A 26,794-nucleotide genomic window follows, 5' to 3' on the forward strand; every position below is an offset into this window, starting at 1 on the left:
GGAGGCAGAGAGACGTTTATAATAAGCATAAACGAATAAATCAGGGGTTGGAACATGTTATGTGATCTATGGAGGTCCTTGGTTAGATTTCTGCCTTATGTTACGTTGCTTGTAAGAGCTGAAAAAAACAAACAGTTTTGATGATTTGGATCAAGTAATGCTGCATCTGCTGGCTCGGCCAGGAACACTGGAGCTCTTTCTGATGGGGATGCATTAGCAGGGAACAAGACACAAGTGGAGAACGTGGGTGTGTCTCAAACTCATTGCAGCCCAAGTCTCCAAGGACAAATCAATCCCTGCTCTGAAAGATATCTGACCGGAGGCAGTGTGTGGCTGAGAGTCAGTTTCTGCCTCTTGTTGTTGTTGCGTATAAGCACATCAGAGGAGGTGGATCTCATCTGCTGTAAAGAAAGTTTTTTTCTTGTTATGATTTAGCAGGGGTGTGAGCTTTTAAACTTTGGCGAATGACTCCATTTTTTTTTTAACTTTGCGTCATGTTTTCTTCACAGTGCATCACACTTTGCCCCACTATTTTTTTTCCCTATTAGTCAAGATGTGGATTTTCAATGACACACAGGTATTGTACAAAACAGTCTAGTTTATGCCCATGGTACTGCTTCAGTTTCATGTGCTCTGCTTCCACTTGTATCTTGAATTATAGGCCATGCATTTCAATGGTATAATACAAATGACTTGGGGTGTCAATCATATTACAGAAGAGACCTGGCAAAGTTCTTTCAACATGTGAAATCATCTGTTTCCGCTTTTGTACATGTACTTTGTAACATATCTTATAAAAAAAAACTAGTAAAAGCACATTCAGTAGCAGTAGTATTATTTTTGAGTTTCAGTATACTAATTGTTTCCATTCCACTAGTCGTCCAAACCCACTTCTGGCCTTAACTCAGCCCCAGTCAAATGGATATCTTCTTGTTTGTGTCAACACACTCACATCTTTTTACAGCACTAGCAACTACAACAGGTCCGTGACGTGAGCTGTGTGATTGCTTTTCTGTCCAGCTGTGATGTGAAGGCCGTGTCTCCCCGGACCTCCTGGAAGGTGGTGGGTGGGTGGTTGGTGGGTTTGGGGCCAGCTGTCCATTTTCACTCCTTTTTATGACTCAAGCTGCCTAATGAGAGGATACACCGGCATAATAGGTGCTGTCAGTGTCTAGCTCACAAGAGCTCTTGAGGTTCATAAAGACAGAGATGCACTGATATTAGTAGCAGTGCTTTAAGTTGAGCTACTGGTTGTCATAGCTACTGAAGGCCTGGTCTAATATGGCATACCTTAGCTGCGCCATGGTTTGGTGAAACATGACCACCCCTGGCCCTGAGCTGAACAGATCACACCTTTTGTCCAAGTTGTGCGATTGGTCTCAACATGTGTGATTGTACTTTTGCAGCTCCTTAGTTATTAAAGATTTTGTTTTCACCACCTTGTTAAGGATTTTTCAAAACATCTTGTTTATCGTATCAGTTGTAAGTGGGTCAGTGATGTGACTCTAATTGTTTGGTGTCAATATGGTTTAGTAAAATTTAAAAAGGTTAAAATCTGAAAATAAATGTATAATTAACTTGCACAGATAAATTGCTGCTTTTAATCCATTTTAAAGAGAGAATTATGGCAAAATGTAATAGAAAAGGATAGTAGTTGGGTGAAGTCCTGCAGGAGGCCGATGCTCACTGCAGTCCTCCAACGTGTCATAAAGATGAGCGGCACCCTTCAACTAGCTGTCGTGTCACGGGAAAAACATTCCCACTATGTGCACCACCAGTTGTTTACAACCGTTTACAACAGCATAGAAAAATGCCTGGTGTTTTCTAGGATAATAGATTGTGTCTGACCTTATTATACAGTGTGCCAAAATCATTCTGGATGAAAGGCTTAGTACATTTTTTTCAGAATACCTTTTTCATGTGTGGCTTTTAACACAAAAGCAGGAACAACATGTCAGCATGGAACCAACACAACAAAATTGAGCCTATACTGATCTATTCAAAAGTAGTGAACATTCAGCCTTAAAGTGGCGAACTGGACGACTAATGTTTGAGCTCCAACTCTCAGCTTTAGCTTTTTTCCCCCCATCAATTTTACAGGAACTCACCAACTTTCAGTACAGATGTGGAACAGCTGCTTTGGAGATGAAATGTGAGTTTAGCAGCATGAAGCGAGGCTGGGGATGGGGAAGTGTAGAAACCCCACATTTCACATTTCTTGTCATCTTCATTTTGTTGTTGTCTTGGGGGGTGACTTATCTTGCTTTGATTCTCCCTTGCACAATTGTCTCCTTGATGTTTGTTGCTTGTACAGCTTAGTTCAATTTTCTTGTGTGACATCTCTGCACGTTTTTGTTTTCATCACAACTGCAGACTCCTGACATGAGGCCGTACATGTATTAAATTCCCATGTATGGAATCGGAGCATTTACTGACGTTGATCCATGTGATATTTTTGGATGTCGTCTTTTCAAATGGCTCAGACCTGTCACGATCCTCCTCACTCCTTCACACTGATGCTTTAATTACTGTAGGATTTACTAATGAGCCGAATTTAGGCGTGTGTGTGTATCCATGAGGGTGGTCTGCCGTCAGGTGTTGGTGAAAAGCCGCCCCACCCTCCTCAACAGCGCCCCATTAATAAAACAGATGCACACATTAACAAACCGTGTGGTTGTAGACATGAGGTAACCTGACCCCAGCGAGCTGAGTGCCTGTCACAGCTCATTAGCATTGGGATGAAACGAAGGCTGGTAGAAGTGGCGCTTTTGCTTTAGTTGGAGCCTCACCAAGCAGGAAGCCCACAGCTCAGTGCACCCGCAGCGACTCGGCAAACCACCTAGTCCACCGGACCACTCTGCAGGAGCGCAGAGCAGCACCTACATCAAGCAACATACATCACCCAAACAAAACAAAGCCAGACGTCTAGAAACCACTTAACGACTTACCCTCCTTTATTTTGACCCAACACAGAATGTCAAAGCTTATTTGAAAGCTGTGAAGGCGCCGGTTGAATTCTATTTTTAATGTTTTTAGTGAAGGCAAGTGGTCACTAACTCCGATCACCAGGTTAGAAGCTGAACTGAGTCAATAAAGCCCTCCTGATTCCGAGTTCCCTGCAGTCAGCATCGCAGCAATCAGCCGGGCCGCAGCGTCTGCTGAATACTAATGTAATTTCCCTGTCGCTCATGTTGAGGAGGCTGGACGAGCTACGACCTATGTTTACAGCAAATAAATAAAACATAACTGTTGTGCTTGAAATAGATTTCCATGCAACCTGAAAGCAAACTGTAGTCTCGTATTAGGATTTCAATTCATCGTGGCACCACTGTGGAGGAAAATAGTTGAACGTCATCGAAAAGCAACCAGGTTTTACCATGGGAGGGACACAACTTTGGACACAATGAAAGTGAGGATGTAAACTGGTTAACTTCTCATCCTCATGATTGTGCAGCGTTGTCGTTACCAGTGTTAACCTCATTTGTTCAAGCCTGCCCTTGTTTGTGTTGCCCTCGGTAGCTATTAAGAAGATACAGAGACGTGTAGAAGCTCAGCTCTTCCCTGCGCCTCCTGAGCAGCTCTCTCTCTGTCTTCTCATCGATTTTTCCCTTACAAATACACTCTGTCTATATTAAAATTCATGGTCGTGTACTTTAGATCAATAGCTGTGCCATACAATGAATGAATATGGAAAAATAAAGCATTATGCTACAGCAACTCCAGAACAACAACAGCAAAATAAAACTCCAAAGCAAGTTGGGGATCTGACTACTCTATCAGTGTCTGACCCCATGGAAACAGGCCCCATCCAGGGATATTGCTCATTCATCTTCCTCTCACCCAACCCCCCCCGCTGGAAAATCCAGTGGAGGCTGAGTGCCGAACACACACTGATAGATGATCCAGCCCGTCCAATGAGGAGGGGAAAAAGAACCCCAAGCTGAGCGGTGCATAATAGCCACATTTTTTCCCCTTACCAGTGAAAAACATCCTCACAAAACCAGTTGTTACCAGAAAGCTACAGAGGAAGGATGCAGATAAAACACTTTTTAATATTTTTAGATTCTTTATTTGCCATCACAGGATGTGTGTGTGATTTTATTTCATACATTTTTATATGCCTCTGGGCCTGGGGTCTAACCAATCTCCAGCTGGGTCACACATGGTAGTTTATTAATCTTTTTCTTTTTTCTTTTTTTTGCTGACTAATTTGCCCATGTGTTCTGCATACTGTAGGTGGTATACGATTAAGTTGTGCTTAATTGTCTCAAGCTTTCCTAATTCCCATGAGGGCGGGGTGAATCATATGTGTATTGGAAAGAGCCAAATCTTTACTACACACAACTGCAGAGGTGTTTGAACATGAAGCAGATGTTGATAAAGGAAAGCAGCATTAAAGCAGAAGTAAGCGATCCGGTCGTTTTGGCTAATGCTGCTTTCCAGGCAGGCTTTTGAAACCGTAAGTTACAGCTTCAAGTCACAACTTACGACTTTGTAGCGTTCCAGGCAACCCGCAACTCGCGTTTCTCCAACCTGTTGCCTGTGAAAGTGCACTATAACGGCCACTCGTAACTTCCGACCCATGAACTCGCACCAGATCGAACTGGTACGACTTCACAGGTCGGAAAAACACGAATTACGGGCTGCCCTGAACGCACCATAACTTCTTGTCAGCCGACGGAGTTAGCAGCCCCCGCCCTCGTCATGGATCTATTGGTCCTCGTCCCTACGTCACCACATTCACGCGCATCCATTGGCTGCACACACAGCCCTTCATGCCGTTCTCTCTCCTCATTGGATAAAAATTGTAGGATACAAGAAAAGTTTTCTCCTCGACTCAGAGCAGAGCAGAGTGACTGACAGACCCGTGTTTCGGTCCAAACACTCTATGTAAGTGATTGCTGTCGGAAGATGTAACAATTTAAGACTTATATTAACACAAAAATATCGCTTACTTCTGCTTTAAGAAAAGGAGTTGTGTAACAGTTTTTGGATGATCGGGGCTTTTAGTCTTAGACATGGAGTGTTAACCAACACATGGGTCACATTAGATTTGTCCTGAACAAGACACATTTTCTCAAAAGGCGATCATCTTAATGTAACACAACCAGGAGCAAGAGAATTAAAAAGGACATAATTAAATGTATAGTTGGTGTTGGATGTGTTCGATGAAGGTCATATTCAGAGAATAACTAATATTAACTCAGACAACAGAGATGAGATATTTCTCCTTTTCTATTTCCATTGTTGTGCAGGATGAATGTTTTCCCAGCTGACTCTGCTGCAGCATTTCTCATGGCAGATATTTTGAGATATTTCTCATGAGTCACTTCTTCGCCTGCCATAAGATTTAGGCAAGATGTAAAAACCTTCGACTGACAGAAAAACAGTCTTGTCAGGGAAAGTGAACAAAGTTTTGTTTTGGGCTCTCCTTAACGACAGTTTCCACGGTGCCTCTGAGCAAGAAACGTATACGTTTCCAGTGTCCGCAGTGGAGCCGCTGGGAGAGTGTGGTAGATGGCTGCAGTTTAACTTGGCAGAGTGTCGGTCAGTGCTGAAATAGCCTTAAAATAATTGGTTGACAGTCTGTCTTTATCATGTAATAACAGGTTTCTGTGCAATGAATATCCACACATGCATTTCCACAGAACAGGCTTTGCAGTATACAACATTGTAAGTGCTCAGTGAACACAATAAAAGCTTACTGCTTGTTTATAGTTTCACAGTTTTTAATCAGGGACTTATTTTCTCTTAAACCAAGTCACTGCCTGTCGCTGTTTCTTTGATGCCGACCAGAGGCTTTTGTTTCATGGCCTTTGGTGTCTCTTTATAGCTCCTCCATCTGTCCATCTGTCCACTATCACGAAAAAACCCCAAAAGGTCTAAGAAAAGGCTCGGATTAGTCCTGTTTCTTTATGACCTCAGTTAAAGCAGAAGTAAGCGATCCAGTCGTTTTGGCTAACTTCCTGTCAGCTGATGGAGTTAGCAGTCCCCGCCCTCGTCCCTACGTCACCACATGCACGTGCATCCCTTGGCTGCACACACAGAGAGGACCGCCCCTTTATGCCGCTCTCTAAAGATATGGATAAAGGTTGTAGGATACAAGGAAAGTTTTCTCCTCGGCTTACAGCAGAGCAGAGTGACTGACAGACCCGTGTTTCAGACCAAACACTCTATATAAGTGATTGCTGTCAGAAGATAGAACTATTTAAGACTTATATTAACACGCACATTCCGCTTACTTCTGCTTTAGGGGTAAGGATATTGATGACTGGCATGAAAACTTGAAAATTAATTTCCAGTCAAGCATAAAACGTAGATTGCCAATCCAAAAGGGAGGCTTCTTCTTCCCTGAAATGTCAACACACCGCTGACACTGTAAATAAAGGTGGACAGGTCTCTGTGAATCCTCAGGTTCCTGAAGACAGAGGTTTTGAAGCGTTGGGTGGACTTCCTGTTCGCCCACCTGTCACTCAAATATTTTCTGAGATATATACAGAATATTAAGCTTTAATAGAATTTAAACAAGGGAATTAAAATTTAAAAAGTCAGCCCATTATAGTTGTCATGATGGAGGAAATTGGCTTGTACAAACCAAAACTATTGTTATACCAGGCTGTTAACATGTTTATTTCTGCTGTAAAGCTGGTTATTTATCACAGGAGTCTATCAGGATTGACTGACTTTTGGAGCCAGACATTCACAAAGGTCCAGTTTTCAGTTCTTCTCAATGGCTTCAGTTTTTAGCCTTAGAGGTTGAAGGTTGCATGAATGTGGAGGGATTATTAAACCCAACTGTAGCTCTGCAACCTAGACGCAAACTCGGTGTGTAAAACTGGATGATAATATGGTGAATAATAACCGTCTTTTCTCTCTGTAACAAGATTTAAATAAATGTGAATCTTCCAGTAAAGACAGTCATTTTTCTTGCTTCCTTTGCTTCCCCTCCTGCGAAGGAGCCTCATTATTTGCCTTGGTGTGTGTTTTCAGTTTTTACCGGGCTCATGTGACTGTTGATATTTCATTATCTGCATCCAATTAACTCTGACCTTTTTCTCTCTTTCAGAACTCGATGAATCTTCCTCCAGACAAAGCGCGGCTGTTGCGGCAGTACGACAATGAGAAGAAGTGGGAACTCATCTGCGATCAGGTCGGCATCAGTCACTTATCTGTCTGATATATGATATGATATGATATGATATGATGTGATGTAGGCGCTGCACAAGACACACTTAATGCACTGTGGCTGCATAATGACCAGACTCAAAAATATATGGTAAAAGTCTTGAGCGCAGTTAAGCTTAAATTTACATTTCAGCTTCTTTTACAGTTTAGCAGACTAAAAACAAAGTGATGCTGCTGCATACATCATTGTCTCAGCTCTCTACTGAAGATCTAATCCAGGAAAAGGTCTGCCCCAGCGCGTGTCGTGACCACAGCACCCATGCTCCATTGCCCTGCCTTTATCCTGTAAGCCTCTCCTGGTCTTTAAACACCGCTCTGACTGCCCCGGTCAAGTGGGTTAAGTGGCACAGCAGGGGGCACACATCAGTTAGGCAGTTAAAAAAAACCCGTTATTGGCATCGGTCCTGCGCGTAGTGAAACAAGAGGGTGCACGTTGCGCAATGAGCTGCGGTCTGAGTGCTCTACTCAGGCCGCGTCCTCCGTGCCATGGAGTTTTTCTGCATCCCTGAGCAGGAGAGAAAAACGGAGACGAGATCAAGACCACCACCCACTCAAACTGTATTGATATCCACTGACCCTGAAGGGAACCGTGCCAGAGGGAACCCACGGGGCTCCTGTCCAGCAGACACAGATCCTCTTTCAGTTCAGAGTGTTCCTCCGTCATACCTTAAGTGAAAATAGTTGGTTTCACTTTTATTATGAATAAACTAGACAAAACCATTGCCAGTAAACTTACTGACAAACCCTCTGGCTGATGAGAGAACAAAATACATCTGTGTCATCACGTCGGTGTCATCCATGTTTAGAATTAAAGGTATTTACTTTGCATGTTTAGTTTTTAAACTATCACCCATAAATTCTACATAAAGCGCCACAAGGTTTGTGTTTGTGGTACAAAGACATCATATTGTTTCCAACTGACAGAAGTAATACTACTAAGCTAGTCCTCCAACATCTTTATCTCTCTCTTGTTTCCCCACCAAGCCTATACCCATGACAGCGCAGGCAGCTCCGGGAGTAAAGTCTTTTCTGTGTCATAGCTACAGTGAATCTCTTTATGTAACCATAGCAACAGTGATGGAGGGAGGCAGAGAGGCAGAAATGACAGGTACATCCCCTTTTGAAAAACAGACAGCGCAAATGCTGCCAAAGGTTAATTATTAAACATTTTTCGGGGCAATTACAAGACTTTATAAAAGATGGAGGGTACCCTTGATGATGAAGACAATGTTGTTACATGCAGAGTGTGGAATGCTTCATATCGTTCTTTATGTGAACTTGAATGCACCCAAAACATGTCTGAATGTAACAAACTGCTTTGCCTGTTTTCTTGTTAAGCAATCCCACAGACAGCATGTTGGAACCAGCCTATGGTTGGAACCAAGTTTATATGAGCTCCTTAAAACATGTGACCTCTATAATATACAGTCTTGCTTCATGTATTTACAGCCCATTTCCATACCTCACATTTCTTTGCATGCAACAGGGTATATTCAGCATGTGTCGACTCATTTGCCACGCTGCAGGCAGCCAGATGTTTATCTCAATTTACTCTGCAATGAAACTCAAACAGGACCGTTGTGTCTACATGCCTGTTGGTGTCAGCTGTGTCCATGACAGCCAGCTCTCTTTCCTGACGCCACTGTCGTCTTTCCTGTTTTTGTGAGCTGGTCACACTGTGCTGATAAACACAGCAAAGTCTGGAGCATTAGGTCCAGTATTTGTACACAGAGAGAGCAAACACCTTCTTTGTAGTAGCACTACAATAAAGGCTACACTGATGAAGCTGATAATTGAATTTTGTTTAAACTGTTCCAAGTGGAGTCGAATCAGCCCTGTGGTCATTCTTATGTTCTTAGTTTCGACTTTAATACTAATTCAAAGCATATCTGTAACTGTGGCCACGCTGTTTGTACGAACATAAATATAGCAGCAAACCATTAGACTAAATATAGCAATGCCTTTATAGATTAGTATACTTTATCTCATTGTGGGGGAAAGCACATTCCGACAGGGCACTGTGGGAAGTGTAGGAAAATCTCAAACTCATGTAGAATATGACAAGAGTGGGTTAAGAGATATGGTTAGAGTGCACCAAAGTAAAGTGAGGGAAATAAGTGAGGCATAATGCATCACTGCAGAGATCCTCAAACCCCAGTTGTGGTGGTGTGTCTGACGTGCCTGACTGTGTATCTGTATCTATGTAAACAATAACCAAAGGTGTTTTTAATTTTGACCTAGGTGGCCCACCTTCACTATTAAATACTGCGGGGGAGTCAGGTGTTACATTTACCCAAAAAACCTCTGGTGCTACTTCATGGTATGCAGATGTACAACCTTCAATGAGCTGATTAAGGCATGTGCGACTTCCTACCATACTGGCTTCAGAGCACGTGTTTTGCGTGAGGAGCAAAATCAAATAACAACCACACAGAGGCTAATTCTCATAGATCTTTCTCTGACATCCGTGCACACTCTGGTATGCACTGAAAATCAGATTCTGTCAAAGCGAGGACTCAGAAGTCAGTCAGCTGTCCTAGGAAGTCAACAAAGTAAAACCACGCCCTCACTGTTTTGGCCCATATTGTATGAAGAGTAATTTTCCTCCAATGACATCCCCCTTCTGCCCTATAGTGCAGTGGGGTAAATCACCCACCAGAACCATGCACACTGCTGTGATACAGTTTCCCCGCTCAACACAATGATCCAAATCCACCGCTAATCTGTTTATTTATTTATATTTAGAGCACAATAATGAGGGATTTGACCTAAAACCTGTTCCTGGCAGAGCTCAGGACATGTACACACACACACACACACACAACCACACAGGTTTGATGGCAATCCCCAAGGCAGTTTATGATTTTTAGCACATTAAAGCTAATGACGATAATTACCAGGAAGATCATTTATGATCTCCTGCAGACTAGACGTCCTTGAGTCTCCTTGCTCAGTGTTATCAAACTGTGACCGGGGATCAGCAGAGTTCATCACTGTCTGGCACCAATCCACCTGTTTGCCAGCTAAACACAACTAGTGATGTAGATAAGATTTGAATATTATGCAGATAGAAAGTGGAAAATAGAATTTAAAAAAATCACGTCATGTGTTTAAACCTTCCCTACTAACAAGCAAAACATTCAATTGCGGTACAGTAGGCTACAGTTGTTCAAATATAACACATTATAATTGTGAATGGTCTGAGAAGTAACATTGAAATCATCAAGAAAAATTGGTCCACAGAAGGTCTTTTATTACACCTGAAGTCCAAGTACACATGACCTCTTGTCAGCCTGAACTGAAGCAGGTTCTTAGTGTCATAATCGTTGTTGTTACTTCCATTCAGCTTCTTAAAGTAGAGCATAATCTGAGGTTCCCATCACTTGAGGGATGGCTCATGATGATGTTATTTACTCAAAGCCTATTCAGTTTTAATCTGATGGCCTTAGTGTCAACAACAGTTTTCTCAAGATGTGTTGATGTGTGAATTTTTTTTCTTATTATATTATGTGTATATCATACAAAGCTGTATAGCCATCTCAAATTAAGATTGATTCGTAATATTACTGTTCAAGGTTGTACCGCTGTGATTTCATAACATCTATCCTTTTCCGACAGATGTTTTCAAATGTATAAATTCTGCTCTCCGAGTCTTTCCCATTCTTTTTTCCATCGTCTCATTTCAATCTTTTGTTTTCCTCTTTTTTGACAGGAGCGGTTCCAAGTGAAAAACCCGCCTCACACGTACCTCCAAAAGCTGAGGAGTTATCTAGACCCAGCAGTCACAAGAAAGGTGAGTGCCCTCTCGCTAACATGCTGTTCTTTTCCACTAGCCAGGCTGTTCCACAGCTGCAGCTTTTCCTTCCCCCCCCTGACCCTCTATATCTTGTCCAGGATATCCCTACTACAGCAGAGGAAAGATTGCACACAGAGTTTCTGGAGGCGACAGCTTGGGAACTTTAGTTACAAAACAGGCAATAGTGTGGTTTAGTGAGAATGGAGATATGTTGTTTATCTGGAACGCCAAGGTCTGTGAAACCTTTTCCCAACTGAAAAGTCATTAGGCAGCACACACTAATCCCTAGTGGTGCTGCTCTGTGGCTGACAGTGTGCTCCGACATCTCTGTCAGGAAAAGGGAACAAAAAATCAACAAATAAAAGCATGATAGTTGCTTGAAGGGAGGGGGCAGATCGTCAGGGTAAATGCTGTATTGACGTTGCCTTGCAGCCTGGTAGGAAGTACCACAATATATATTAGTCTGAGCCACATGGCAAGAAAATGGTCTTATGTCAAGTCAGCAGCCTCTTCTGGCTGTTTCCCTGGCTGCCTGCAGAAGGGACCAAGCAGAGGGGCTCCATGAAGCAAAGTATCAGCCAGCTCACAGCCTTTGCCAAAATTAAGTCTTTTTGGCTTGGGTGAGAGAGCTGTGTGAAGAGTGCTGGGAGACCAGACTCTGTGATAAACAAATTAACCAATGGACTCTGCCAGAATAACAAATCACTGAATAATTGAATTTGCACTGACTGGTGTTAAACTTTTGCTAAAACAGCATGAAGAGAGATGACTCTACAAAAAGAGGCATCTAGACACAAATTACAGCACTCACACACTTGTTGAATTACAGTGCTTGGTTTGATTTCATAAAAAGTGCAAAAATGTGTTGTACAACACATCTTGTGTTTGATATAATTCAGACCTGAATTATTGATGTTAATCGTGATTCCAAACGGTATGAGGAAATATTTGAAGTAGAGGCAAACTTGAAGTGCTAAGTTATCTAAAGTCAAATAACCTAAACAGTTACTGTTCATGTCGGGTAAAGAATTGGATACATGGTTTAAACAAGTCAACAGTAAAATAACTGGTTTAAAACAAGAAGGTATTTACCTAAAAGTAATGTTTAAATGAGTGAAATGGTTATCTAAAAATAATAATAAATTATTTTAATGACCAGCTGCAAGAGCCGGTGAATGAGTGAAATAGTTAAGGTATTGTAATGGATAAATGACTGAATTAGGTAGCTAAAAGTAATAAATAAACACTGGCTGCTAGGTTTTGTGAACATATCATAGAAGAAAGTAAAAAAAAAGAAAAGATTCCATATGAATCATGTGTGGTAGGAAGTGTTTATGAAATGCTCAGCAAGAGATTATCAAATTGGCTTGTTTGGGGTATTGGGCAAAACTGTTTGGGAGCCACAGGTCAGGGATACTGTTACACTCCTGTGGCTTCTGAATCCCAATGAAACATCTGATATTACACACAACTGATTAAACACGGGAGTGACGCAGGTTAAAGGAGAGCGACATAACAATTTACAGGTTGAAGTGTGACAGTTTGTACCAGGGCAGCCTCAAGGTTAGACATGCAGGCAGACACAGTGAATCTCGAAACAGGTTGTTAAATGTAGATCAGCGTCTTCGTGTTGGAGACCTCGTCGAGGGGCCACTCGTGTGTGCAACATGTTTTCTTTCTCAGTAACACAGTTTTAAGAGATATAAGTAAGATAAACTGATCAGGCATAACATTATGACCACTGACAGGTGAAGTGAATAACACTGAATAACACTTCATCATGGCACCTGTTAGTGGATTAGGCAGCAAGACACATTTTGTCCTCAAAGTTGATGTGTCAGGTCAAGGTCAAGTGCAATGATTTGAGCCAGTTTGACAAAGTCCAAATTGTGATGGCTAGACGACTGTGTTAGCAGCTGTTGTGGGGTGTGATCAGTATAAGTGGTCCAAGGAAGGAACAGTGGTGAACCGTCGACAGGGTCATGGGTCATTAATGCTCAAATAGCTGAAGAAGTCAACGCTGGTACTGATAGAAAGTTGTCAGAATACACAGTGCATTGCAGTTTGTTGTCTATATGGCAGCAAAAAGGGACCAACACAGTAATAGGCAGGTGGTCATAATGTTATACCTGACAGGTGTATGTTTTTATGTGGGTGAGAGTTTTGCATATTAAAGGAGTAGTGTGGCAATGTGGAAATACACATTGTTTTTTTTAACAATTGAAAGATTCATACCACTATGTGTTATATTAGGTTGTATGAACTTTAGAGGTGCTAGAAGGTGGTACAGTATCTATTCGCCCTTGTACATAACCCCAGCTAACTGTTTATCCTTGTTTCCAGTCTTTGTGCTAAGATAAGATAAGATAAGATAACAACATAGCTAGCTTCATATTTAAATGAGAGTGGTAGTGATCTTCTCTCTTAAATCTTGGCAAGAAAGTGAAGAAGCTTTTTTCTAACATGAAGGTGTTAACCCACCCACCTTTCTGTGTGTCAACCCTCAACACAGTCATGGCTGAAGGTCATCATCTAGATCTGACAGACACTGATGTTTGTTTTCTGTCTTTTAGATGTAATGTAAGTTACAACATGTTGGATTTATACTGAATAATTCTGGATGAGACGACCTTTGAGACTTGCCCGAACCTCTCTTTGTTCATTTTATCATCTTGTTTTTTAATGTCTAGTCTCATGGGCTGAGACATAGGGATTTTAGAAAGTCAGTCGCTGCCTCTGCCTGATCCTTGATCAGAAGCTGGAAGCAGACGAGGATACAGGCGTTGAGAGAGTAGAGAGTGAGAGGGGCAAGGGGAAGGGAGGGAAAGGCTGGATGACAGAAAGAGGGTAGAGGGGCAGATAGATATGGACAGAGAACAGGGGGGAGACAAAAAAAGAAGCACGGAGGAAAAGAGAGTTATGGGCTTCTTCCTACATTCCTGCTCCATCCCCCTTTTCTTCAAACTCAAACAATTGTGCCACTGTGAGAGCTGGAGGTCATTGCCTCTGCTTTCCATAGGCAGGCTCCGGTGCATTCCTCTGGGCAGCTCCCAGCCAATAGGCAGCCAAGGAGGAAGAGCTCCAGTCCAACTAGTCCCCAAGAATGTATCAGCCATTGATTTGTTTCCAGGATGACCCCTCCTGAGCTCACACTCCCCAAAATCTCACTTTTCTCTTCCCTCCTCCACACTCTCAGTCCTGTCTGTCTCCCTGCTCTTACTTTCCCCTTTCACTGCTCCGTCCCCTGTCTCCTCCTCTTTTTCTCCTTTCCCCACATGTCCTCACCCTTTCTCCCCACTGTCGGCTCCTCTCTCTCTCCTCTCTTTCCCTGCTCTCGGTGATGCAGCTGGTAGTACTTAAAGTGTGGAGTGTAGGGCATTTGGTGGGAGAAGAAGAAGAAGAGGAAGAAGAAGAAGAAGTAGGAGGAGGAGAGGAGGGGGTTAGCCTCTGGGAGCCTGCGCAGTATCCCTAAATATGCTCTGCTTTCCACACAAACACACAAAGGGCTCCTCCCTAATAAAAACACTCTGTTTCTCATCTTCTCATGTGCCAAACACACACCGCCCAAGCCCAAAGACACAGGCTGCAGAGAGAGAGGGAGAGAGAGCGAGACCCTTGCTCTGGGAACAGCTCTCTTCTCTGTGAATGTTAATAATAGGTTAACACAGGGCTGAGCTCTGTTTCCTCCCTGATACAAACACATCATGGAAAGTGACCCGGCCCTCCAACCCTGGGTGGATACTCGGACCTCTTCTCTTCTCTTCTCTTCTCTTCTCTTCTCTTCTCTTCTCTTCTCTTCTCTTCTCTTCTCTTCTCTTCTCTTCTCTTCTCTTCTCTTCTCTTCTCTTCTCTTCTCTTCTCTTCTCTTCTCTTCAACAACTCTTAATAAAACCGCAGAAAACTAAATTTTCCACAATTAATTGTTATCCAACCTAATCAATGGGATGTTTGGTTTATTACATGTCAGGAGGGAAAATGTTTCCTGACAGTCCAAAACAGAGACATTAAATTGTTGTTGAAAGCAACAAATGTTCTCGTTTGAGAAGCTTGAACTTGAGAATTTCTGCTGTTTCTGCTTAACAAATTATCAATTGAATATCAAAGTGCCTTTTGCTAATTGTCTGCCATTCTAGTGGTGAGTTTGTTTGGTTAGCCACAGGCACATTTGAAGGTGTTGAAACCAATGTTAAAATACTAGCAACTAGCCTTTGTATCACTATCAAACAACAGTATTTTAAAAGATAAGTTAGATTTAGCTCCAGCCTGAAGGGCCATTTTGTTTTTGTCTTTGATTTTGCTGATCATCTCTTGTCATACGACGAAATCAAAGAGGAGCCTGCTTTTGTTCTTTATTCTAATGTTTAGTATCAGTCACACCTTCATGCACGTTGCTCCAGCATCTCTTTTCTCGTGACTGTAGCCACAGTAACACGACCAAGAATGTGTATATGTGTACTTGTGTGTTTGCCTGGTGTCCTGAGAGGGCTTGAGAGGTGATCAATTAGGTTATTTGATTTTATCGCGCTGTGCCCAGGAGGGATTTCTGCTACACGTAGAGTAAACATGAGAAAACAAGATAACAGAAGCTACTCCATATTGACAGTTTCCAGTGAGTCAGCTCGCCTTCACTCCCAGCCTGTTGAATTGTTTTTGGCAAGTAAAAGGTCCATTAAAAAATCATACGAGAACAACCCGATCCCAGCTTTGAGTTTCTTAGTTTTTAATCAGAGCAGGACTTTCCTAATTTCGCATTTAAATGTCACTGTGGTTGCGTCTTTGCCTGTTTATCCGACCTCTTTGTCAGAAAAAAAGTTTTCTCCAGCCAAAAACATCTCTGTGCTACCACTTGACGATTTACAGTTCCAGTGTTGGGATGAAATATTAACTCGCCCCTTCTTTCCTTCCTCAGAAATTCAGACGGAGGGTTCAGGAGTCCACCCAAGTCCTGAGAGAACTGGAAATTTCGTTACGGACCAATCATATAGGGTGAGTCACTGCAGGATTGTGTGAAGCTTGTGTAGTGTTGAATGTCCTGGACCTGGTTATATTAGATTCAGGGGGAAAAGTCTGGCATTCCAGACACCCGGAGACGCAGACGCTGACACTAACCACCACCATCCCCCATTCATCTCCACGCTCTGGCCTAATATTACACAGAAAGCCATGTGGCGATGGAGGAAAGTTGAATCGATTGATTGTTCTGCGCGGCTGACACATGAACGGCCCCTGGAAGAAGAAAAACACATTTTTCTTGTAGTGGCTCAGCTGCACCACTTGATACACGAGTGTTTCAGTCTGCCACTCTGGAGAGGTATTATTGTAGATGTTACTAAAGACATCATGATATCGCCACAGATAAAATCGCTTCTGTATTCTTCTGTCATGCAAGGTATTCCATTCTAGCATATAACAAGCCTGAACCTGCTGCCGCTGATATTGATCCTGTGCTGTTTAGTCAGCTTCAATGAAAGATCAATATCTCAATGAGAGTCATACAGAGATGTGTCTTGTTTTGTCTCGGCCGAGATCACAAGGCCTGTTTGGGTGATTAGAGACCCTGATAGCTAAAGACTACAATGGATTGGTTTAGCATGATTATGTGGCCTTAGTGGTCTCATTTATCAAGGCAATTCCTAAATTATTAAAAAATGTATTTAATTTATGATTCATATACATTTTACAAAAAAGATAGTATTTCTAATTGGTTTAGAATACAGTTGCGTAAAATATTCTCATCTTAGTTAAATCCATTAAAATAAATCTAACCTAAGAGTTTGTAATCGATGACTCGTTACAGTCTTTCTACCGTTTCTTGGGTCGTACCACTTCATATGTGAAAAAAGTGCTTCTTTATAATTTACTCCAGAGGAAGTCTGTGAGGAATAGATTTTATTTTCAAATGATTGGATTTGAATTGGATTGTGTGTGTTCATGAGTGTGGCTGGAGGGGCAGGGGGTCATAGGTGGGCAATCACAGGAGACCGTGAGTAGATAGAGACGCTGTCAAGGACAGGAAGCAGCAGAGATGATGAGAGCATCCGCTGGCGGCAAACTGTTGTGACAGGCAGCAGATGCAAAAACACACACTAGTTACACAAGCATCACAAGATCTGAAATGCAGCCATACACACTTGTTATCTGATGTGTCCCTCAGACTCCCCTGTTTTTCTCTTTCTCGATCCCTCCCACTCACACATTACTTTACCTAACTCTCACAGAAATTCTTAAATCATCTCATGTTCCTGACAACTCGGTCTCACACACGCCCACTCACTGTTTACACGCTGATCAGATGCTGCTCCTCAAACCAAAATAAACTCCAACCACAGCCAGAGACGGCATCCATCTGCCTGAGCGGCGGGGGCACTGTTAAGTTAGGATTAACTCTTTTTTTAGTGACCTTATCTCGGTAAACTAGATTACATTAATGATCGACCTAATCTAGATTAGACAATGAGGCATTACCATAATGGCAGAGGGATAGGGAGAGGGCGGGGGGGAGGAGAGGTGAGGGAGCAAGATGGCACCCGCTCAGACAGTGAATGATTACTGCTTCTTTTCAGTGGTGAAACAAGAGAAATGGATCTGTCATGTAAACTGTGTATAATGGGCAGATTGTCCCTGTTGGCGCAGTGATGATGCTAACCCCAGCTCCCTGCCTGATCCTCACATGTTACTCAGTGGCCAACAACATGTGGTGAATGGGAGGATTGTTAGTTAGTGTCCTGGGGTAATGATTACCATGTGGTCTGACAAGGCCACACCTCCAAGCCCTTTTTTTAAAACACAGGGGCCCCACTAGGCAGCGCCTTACTGGACGCTCTCGTTAGTCTTGCTTGCTCCCATGCAGTTGCACCACAGGGGAGCTAACAAAGAAGCAGCTAGTATATTTTTAAAGCAGTTAAAACCTGCGTCTCCATCAGTGCAGTGCCACTCAAAAACCTACCTGTGTCATTATGTTTACGGCCTGCTAATTTCTCTAATCCCCAAGCGATCAGGCCTATCGAAGGAGTGGGGGCTTCAATAAAACAGACATGGCACCTTCCCTAGGATGCAATTAAATAAAAATGTCCTCAGTTCACACACTGCTCATGAATATGGAGTGAGAACAGAAACATGCCAAAGGTAGCAGGAGTTTTCCTGTGAAAAGCATGGCTTTTCTGTGCAGAATACAAAATGAATGCACACGGAGGACTGAATGGGTGGCCCACTTCAGTGCCCATAAGGAAGGTGAGAATGGGCTTTTGATCATTCAGGAGGCTTGTCTTTATCAGAGTTAGTAACTATACTGTGTGTGTGTGTGTGTGTGTGTGTGTGTGGTAGAAAAAGGCAGATAGAAAAGAGGCAGACTCAGTAATGAGATTGTGTTTATGTGTGTGTGTGGATGCCTGAGCATGCATGTGTGATGTGATGTTTGCTGCTCTGAGCCCGGAACCTTTGAAGTCTGACAAACGGGTCATTACAATTCTTCTTGGCAAAGAGGGAGAAATTCGAAGGAGAATAATCTGGGAACATTTTTTAGACCAAGGTCAGATATGGTCAACCTGCAAAAGAAATGACACGTCACATACTATACACAGAAACATTTCAAAAGAAATCCTTATGTTATCATAACATCAGGCTCATGACTCCTTTTTTATGTGTGTATTTAAATATTGTTATTGTTGTGAAATGTGAATGTTTCATTGATCATTTTTTGAAGCTGCACTGTCAACACCTCAGCTTTTTTCCAGAGCTAGCGAGGGGAGTTTTTTCTGCTCTTAAAGTTATTTTTTAATGAAAGTTTATCTACTCAAACTTTATTGAGTTGACCATGTTTCCGTCTCTCCTCAGGTGGGTGAGAGAGTTCCTGAATGAAGAGAACAAAGGCCTGGACGTGCTGGTGGAGTATCTTTCATTTGCACAGTATGCCGTCACGTAAGTCACTACCAGCTCTTTTCTCTCTTTACCACTTCAGTCTATATGCAGAGCTGACAACCAACACAATGCTGCCATTCTGCACGGCCGCTGATGCATCACCACACAGCGCAAGCACCACCAGTACTAGCACCACCACCACCACCACCACCGCTGCCGCTGCTGTTGCCTGGTCGTCAGAAACACTGAGTCACTCAGGGCCCGTTGCTGACACATTGGCACTGTGCATTATACCAATCATAGGCTTCTATTCATGGACTGACAGTGTGATTATTAGTCAGTCACAAAGTCCCTGTACAGGGCCAAAGAGCCACGCAGTTAAATTTTTAATCCTCCACCCCCCACCCCCTTTTCACCATATGTTATTATGGTCCGTTCACATTATGAATGGTTAGTCGTAACTGTGTTTACCCATTACCACTGCGGCAGCACCAGCATAGAAGTCATGGAAACCACCAGTCTAAAAACTGAAATAGATCATAACAGGTATGCTGTAACTGGCAGCTCTTTCCCAACTCTCCGCCAACTACAACAAAACACGAACCCTCTTGCTTACCAACCATATTTACAGAGAAGCTGAAATTTCATGCTGTATATAATATTCTAACATACAGTATGGTATATTGAGTTGGCTCATAATATCTATCTAGACATGTATTTTTACGCTTTATATTTTATGGTGTTAGGTGTCATAAATAAACATCTAGCTAACACTATGCTATAGTTTTTTATGGCTTGCTAGCATGCTTAGTTTATTGGTGGATGTAGAATAAGTGATGACAGCTGGTGAGCTAAGTTTAGCCACATTAGCTTAGCCAGGCTGGTTAGCTTGGTCACTGGTTGATGGTGAAGGTGCTTTGATGACTGGCAAGGAGAGTTTAGCTAGGTAGCATGTGTGCCAGAGACTGTTTTACTTATGCAATGTTTCAAATAAAGTTTATTTTCACCTGTATGTTCTGACATGTAGGAGTCTGTGTTCAGCAAAGCAGATGAAGTTAATGTGTTGCTTCTACGACAGGTTTGATGGAGACGCTTTGGAGAATAACCCTGAGGCTGTGATGGATAAGTCTAAGGCCTGGAGCCGCTCCATAGAAGACCTGCATGGAGGAAGCACCCTGCCGTCCCCCATCACTGGGAACGGCATCACACGTGCCGGCCGACATTCCACGTTACGGTACGATAGCCACACACAACTACCAGTGATGGTTAAAAAGATCCCATCTTAACCACATGTATTTGTCTGATTTTTAAGGAGCAATGTGATTGTACTGTGATTATTTTGAGAAGTCACACATTTCATATGATGCCACAGGAGACCCTTTGTGTGGTCATGAGGTCTGTAAGACTGGCTTAAGACACATTTCTGCAGCAGCATGCAAATACCATTAGTCTGGAGTTTTCAGATTGTCAGATTCAGGCCAGTTTTGCACATGATTATGACACATGACAGACAGTTATTTTGTCTGTGACAGATGATGGCAGGAAGAAGGAAAGATCTCCTTTTATGGAATAAATCTTTTTTTTTTTCTGTGATGTTTTTATGAAAACCAAACAGAGCATTTGAACTCCAAATCCTGTTCACACAGTATTTCACAGCAGTTAATTCATAAGCCCATGCTAATATGTGCTCTAATATATGCTCTGCAGCACAAATCCCATTCAGTCGTGCATTATTTGTCTAATCCTCCCTGTCATTCCATTGATGTTTCAGCGCTGACTTTAGTGACCTCCAATCCGTTTGTTTGAAGAGGTTAACATGAAGACATTGTACACAAAGAGCACTATTGATTCAATATGGCACATGTCTTCTTAATATGAGATCCTTGGCTTATGATAGTCTGATAATTCTGTATTCATTGTTTTAAGTTGTTTTCTTTTCTCAAAATACATGTTATACATAATACATGAGTAGATGCACCACAGGAAAAAAACATGTTTTCACTCTACTGTTCCCCCATATTTCAGTTACTTCAATTGTCACGACACAATCAGACCATAACTGATGTCCTTTGTATTTCAAGCTTATCCATTAAGTGCAGTGCATCAAAAATGTTGAAATTACTGAATTACACCAATAGAGTTTATAATAGTTATAATCTGTACAGTAAATTATGTAATACCCAAGACAACTGAACAATATGTTTATTTAATTGTTACTTTTACTCTATTTATCTCTTGTTTGTTGGCAGAGCTTTAACTGATAGCCTTAGTCCTGTCAAACAGCTATATTTGCCCATATGAAAACTGTAAAATGATCATTCACTGGTAATTCACATTGCATGTAAGCGTGTGCTGCCTCCAGATGTTTCCCTCGTGTCACCTCTGGAGCATGTGCAGCATGTGTAACAGGTCAGAGTGTCTTCATTGAGGCTGACTGTTTCTTCTGTTCTGTCCTGGTGTTCGCCCGTAGTCATCTGCTCTTCTGTCTGCCAATCTTCGACAGCAGGCAGGTCTCAGCTTCGCTCTCCTGGCTCACAGTCAGCTTTCTGCAGCCTCAACCACCCCCGCTCCCCCTTCAGCCCCGTCCAGACACATACTGCTATAGTCAAGACACACACATGCACACACGTACACAACCCCCCCCCCCCTCCTTCCCCTCCATTGTACTTTATACCTCCCTGCTAGTGCTGCCCAGTTTATTTGTCCCGCTGTCTGTGTCGGGGATGTGAATTATTTGTACTGTCAGCCTCCCCTCCCTCGCTTGAGACTGAGTTCTCCTTTCCTTGGAGCAAATGGATTTTTCTGCATTCATTGTTCTTGCCTCTGTGCCTGTGTGCTGCTTGCGTGGCTCCCTAAATGCCATTCGGAGGAGAAGCCTAGCCTAGTTTCTGCAAAAGCCCTGTAAAAGCTCAACTCTAGGCTACAAGCAGTGCAGATAGATTAGATATACTTGAAAAATCTTCTGTATTTTGGATACATCATCATGTTTCCCTACTTAATAAGAGATGTCACATAAATTATGAGGCATTTTGTTCTGTTCTGGTAATCTGGTTTAATAATTCTTAAATATCCAATTGTCCATCATACAGAATCTTTATCACTCCGTAGATTTACCTTGAGTTAGAATAATGTGAACCCTGACAAATGGATTTCAAATTAAGACTTGTATGTTTCTTCTTTGAACTGCCCTCTTGAAGGACACCAAGCACAGTGACCTGTCCAAAGTGCTCTCATATAAGACGGTATGCCTGTGGAGTTACATGGAGTTGGCTAGAAGTCCATAGCTGTGTTTGTCTGTATTTCATAGTGTGTAGTTGTAGTCTTAGTGTTTGATATTGTGTGGTGTTACCATTGATTAAAACTAATCTGCTGTTATTTTTACTCAGTCCATAGTGCATTTGATATATATTGTCTCAATGGACACATTCAGTTTGATAATACAATTTGACAATTGTCTCTTTTACCTTAGGAAAGTCGCGCCTACTGTCATTTCTATCCACTTGAATATTTTGGAATCTCTTCAACCCACCATTTTGGCTCTCAAGGTTCAACTTTAAACTCTGCCTAGCTTATTGTCTTTTTGTAATGTTTGTTGAACTTCTCATACTTTTAATGTATGACTTTTTTTTAATGTGTCAATTAAAAGTTCAATTGTGCAATGTCAGACAAGTCGAAGCGGGGTATCACATGTTGCCTGTGTGATGTAATCATTTATCATTGATTTGGTGCGTGATAAGGAGGAACTTGTCTAAATCATTTCCTCCAGATTGTGCCACACCTCAGTCTGGATGTTAATTGGTCAGGAGAGGAAAAGTATCGAGCCTGCGACAGAAAATCCTTTCAGATTGTTTTCCTCTGCTGCGTTCTGTCAGAAAGAGTCTCGCCAATCGACTGTGTCAGGGAACTTGTTTTGCTGGTCGACGCCACAACCTGCGGAACACATGTAAAATACGCACAAATACAAAGATAGATTTGTATAGATTGTAGACGTACACTGGTTTGAGCACAAACACAACATTTTCAAGGCAGGAAGTTAAACTATATAGCGTGAACTTTTGTAATTAAAGATTAACTTAACGTCTTTGTCCTAAAACTGCTGCCTCTTCCTTGCCCTTGCCTTTTTCCACACAGACACACTCACTGTGTTGTGACTCAGAGAAGTCACGCCTTCAGGCATGGGAGCTGACACGAATCAGCGTGTCTATCAGTAGCCTGAAGGCACATTTTCCCCCAGAACTCGGGCTGGTAATTGAACCTCGTGACAACAGTCTGAAAATAAACTGTTTTGCTCTGACCGGCTCCGCATATTATTCGGTAATAGTGCTGCTCCAGCATTTCTCTCATTGTGGGAGCTGCACCAGGAAGAAAGGCCTTGTTTTTGTTCACATAAAGCTGCACAATCACCGTGCTGCATGCAAATGACCGGCTTCTATTGTGCTAGGTGTAAGTTTAATATCTTTGAGAAGGCTGTTAAATTAAAACAATTGAAAAGAGGGCATCCTGCTGCCCCTGGCGAGGCTGTAGATTATATGGCCTTTGTGCGTGTTGATGTAAGGTGGCGTGGCGGTTTAATAGCCTCCTCATGAAAAGGAGATGGTGTGTGACGACGCTATTCACTAATGGCATTTGTTTTCCTGTTGGTGTTTAGATGCTCGTAGACCCTGGCACTTTCTGGAGTGAAACAGCCGCCTCTTTCCTCTTTTCACTCAATTGTTTTTGTGTAATGTTGCAGTTGTAACACTCTGCCCAGCCGGCGGACACTGAAAAACTCCAGACTGGTCTGTAAGAAAGACGACGTCCACGTCTGCATCATGTGCCTGCGTGCCATCATGAACTACCAGGTCAGTCCCCTGCACTCTCCTCGAGGCGTCCACACAGACTCCATGTCCCTCTGGACTGAAGCACACTCATCTAACTGTGACCTCAGTTCAATTTGCTCTACTGCTTGTTCTTCATATATCATTTATTATGGGGAAAATGCACCTCTTGTTCATTCAGTGGCTCTTGTTCTCTGGTAATTATCTTACGTGTCTCCATCTCTCTCCCTCTCATTTGTTTTTCATCTTCCAGTATGGCTTCAACATGGTCATGTCACACCCACATGCTGTGAATGAAATTGCACTAAGTCTCAACAATAAAAACCCCAGGTAAGTTCAAACCTCAAGTCAAGAATAACTGTGAGAATAAAAACACCTAAGGAAATGACTCTGACACAGCCAGGTGTCCAAAGAATCAGTAAAAATATGTGTTTGATTTAGAGCTTAACAAATCCAAATGTTGTACCAACACAGAGCCAAATTCAAAATGGTACATTCAGAGTGGGACATTGGTATCAGTGAACCTGCACAGTCTGATCCAGACTGAGTGTCCTCGTCGCTCAGGGGCACATTCATCCTGACATACGTCAGGCCACTCCAGTTGCTCACCGTGTGCGTGTGTGTGTGTGTGTGTGTGTGTGCATTTGGGTGTGTGTCTACTTCATTGCTCGAGGCCAAAAGATTTCTTCAAAAGTGGAGGTGAAACCACTTCACATCACCTGTCACATATTGTCTCATCCAGACAGAGAAATCCTGCATGGATGAACCAGGATGCACAGGATGTCTCTGTTCTTTGTGCTCCAACTCTCACACACACACACACACACACACACACGGATTAGACCTGAAGTATTAGTATTTTATACCAGTTTTTTAATCCAGTGGATTAAAAGATGAAAATGTGGAGCTTATTTTTTCATTTTACAAAACTTTTCTCAGACCGCATAACATCAGTCTGACTGTGTAATTCAATATTCAAAATATTGAAAGGGCAGCGATTGTAATAAATATTGTATGTTTCAGCATTGGTCGGAAATTTCACTGTTTTCCACATTGTTTGCTCCTCGTTTAAGTACGTGTTTGCTGCTGCACTGACACTTGTCATTTACCAACTGCTCTTGCTTCTTATTTTCCCCCTGTTTTACAGAACTAAAGCTCTGGTCTTGGAGCTCCTGGCGGCAGTTTGTCTCGTGAGAGGAGGCCACGAAATTATTCTCTCTGCATTCGACAACTTTAAGGAGGTAGGAGCTACACGGAGAGAGAGGAATCGGGGGTCTGATGTACCATTACATTTCGACTGTGTTTCAAAACAGTGACTCAGCCCTGGAGGAATGCTCCTCCGGCAGATGTGAGACCAGCAGATCTCACTGCTCAACTGCTGCAGAGCAACAGCATCAAGGAATGAGCTCTTTGTCAACAGATCACAGGGGCCAGTTTTAGCCTCCTAACACAGTAGAACCTCCAGAGAAAATAGTTATGCGTGCGCGTGTTAACTGGATTTGGCCGACACATCAAAGCTCAGGACGGTAGAGAGACAAATGTAACAGACAGCCTCGCCTGACCCTCGCCTGTCTGGATGAGGTATCCTGGCTGCCGGAGAAAAGAGTGGGAGGTTTATGATGGAGTGGGCGCTAACAGCAGCCCCACTTTGTAGCATACGGCCCGCAAACATGGGCCGACTGCAGTTAATGCAATATTTACACCCCTGAATGAAATATTGAGTGTTGCTCTCAGCGGCATTGGCATTAGGGGGAGAATAAGTCTTAGGGAGAACGTAGCTGGTCTAATGAGATGAGGGCTGAGAAATGGTTGTGATAGTGAAGGCTGCTGGAACAATGCAAGGATGCAAAGTGACACTTGAAGATGTAATGTTATTAGACTGAGTTTGCCAAATGACTTTGATTTCCTGTAGCAGAAATTACATGAGGGGGCTGCAGGCTGAGGCTCTGGGCGTTATTCAGAGGTTTTTCTTTTCTTTTTTTTTTGGGTAGCACACCCCTCCACTTTCTCCTTCTCAATTCTTTATCATGCTCCATATCCCTCATTGCCCTCCGCATGAACTGTCTGAGCAGCAGAACATCTCCTCTCCCTGTCTTTTATCTCTGCCTCTGTTCTTCTGTGTCTCCCAAATTCTAGTTCAAGTAGGGTTTTACTGGCAGGGAAAGTCGCATCCACAGCTAATATTGGACACAGATGCACTGTGTGAGCTGTTTATTAAATAAAAGAAGGATTCAGCAGCAGGTCATGAATGAATAACTAGATCATAGTAATTATCACGCAGAAAACTGAAACGTATTAGTGGCTCATGTCCCTAACTTTTTATTTTCCTCTACTGGTGATAATGTGAAGTGTTTGTGACAGAGCAATGCTAATAAAGTTTGAAGATTAAAGGGTCACACGGATACAGAGCTGCTCTGCGTTTTGTCAGCACTTCATGCATCCAACACACAACCCTTGACTTTGCTTCTGAAGCTCATGCTTGTTTCAACTGTTCACAGTCAGGAAGCACAGAAATAAAGCTTAACTCGCAATTATAATTCAATCAATAGAAAAATAACAACAGGTTGGTGGTGTGGGTGCCAAATCGGTAATTAACTGACTTGAATAATCACTGTGTCTTCCTCTCTCTACCTCGACTTCTTTCTAATCCGGTGTCGTGTGGTTTGTTTTGCAGGTTTGTGTGGAGGAACAGCGGTTTGAGAGGCTGATGGAGTATTTCAAGAACGAGGATAATAACATTGACTTCATGGTATGTACGCACTCAAACAAACACACACACACACACACACACACACACACACACACACACACACACACACACACACACACACACTCCGAACAACTATTGATTGTGTGATGTGTGCTTTACTCCCTCGAAAAGCCCACATCACACTTCGGCAAACTGCGGACGGCTTTTGAGCCTTTTCGGTCTCAAGAATAGTGAAGGTGTTTGCTGTTAATTTTTCATCACTGTCAAGTGCTGAGAGCCCTGTAGTGTCACAGCAGCTGTAATCTACAGGTTTATGCACAGAGACCTGCAATACTTCAACCCTGAGGAAATAAAAACATGAATGAGGAGTTTCTAGGTGGTTAGAAACACAGACATTGCTTCCAGTTTTATGATGCACATTTGCAGGAC

General features: G+C 42.6%; 1 protein-coding gene across 12 annotated transcripts in view; it reads left to right on the top strand.

Annotated features, from left to right (window-relative positions):
* fmnl2a (formin-like 2a) overlaps positions 1-26,794 on the top strand; it is a 51,767-nt gene that overhangs the window by 10,707 nt on the left and 14,266 nt on the right. For all 12 annotated transcript variants that reach the window (XR_015034589.1, XM_085764729.1, XM_085764734.1 and 9 more), the window contains exons 2-10: positions 7,067-7,150; positions 10,898-10,978; positions 15,891-15,967; positions 18,815-18,898; positions 19,917-20,072; positions 23,571-23,679; positions 23,909-23,985; positions 24,803-24,896; positions 26,330-26,404. Coding sequence is in view for 11 of the 12 variants with exons in the window: in XM_085764729.1 (XP_085620855.1) it covers positions 7,067-7,150; positions 10,898-10,978; positions 15,891-15,967; positions 18,815-18,898; positions 19,917-20,072; positions 23,571-23,679; positions 23,909-23,985; positions 24,803-24,896; positions 26,330-26,404 (837 nt within the window). In the remaining variant the exon portion in view is untranslated. The remainder of the gene's footprint in view (positions 1-7,066; positions 7,151-10,897; positions 10,979-15,890; positions 15,968-18,814; positions 18,899-19,916; positions 20,073-23,570; positions 23,680-23,908; positions 23,986-24,802; positions 24,897-26,329; positions 26,405-26,794) is intronic.

This window comes from Trachurus japonicus, chromosome 21, assembly GCF_045865225.1.
Source record: "Trachurus japonicus isolate A0001 chromosome 21, Traja_1.0".
NCBI classification, from domain to species: domain Eukaryota; kingdom Metazoa; phylum Chordata; class Actinopteri; order Carangiformes; family Carangidae; genus Trachurus; species Trachurus japonicus.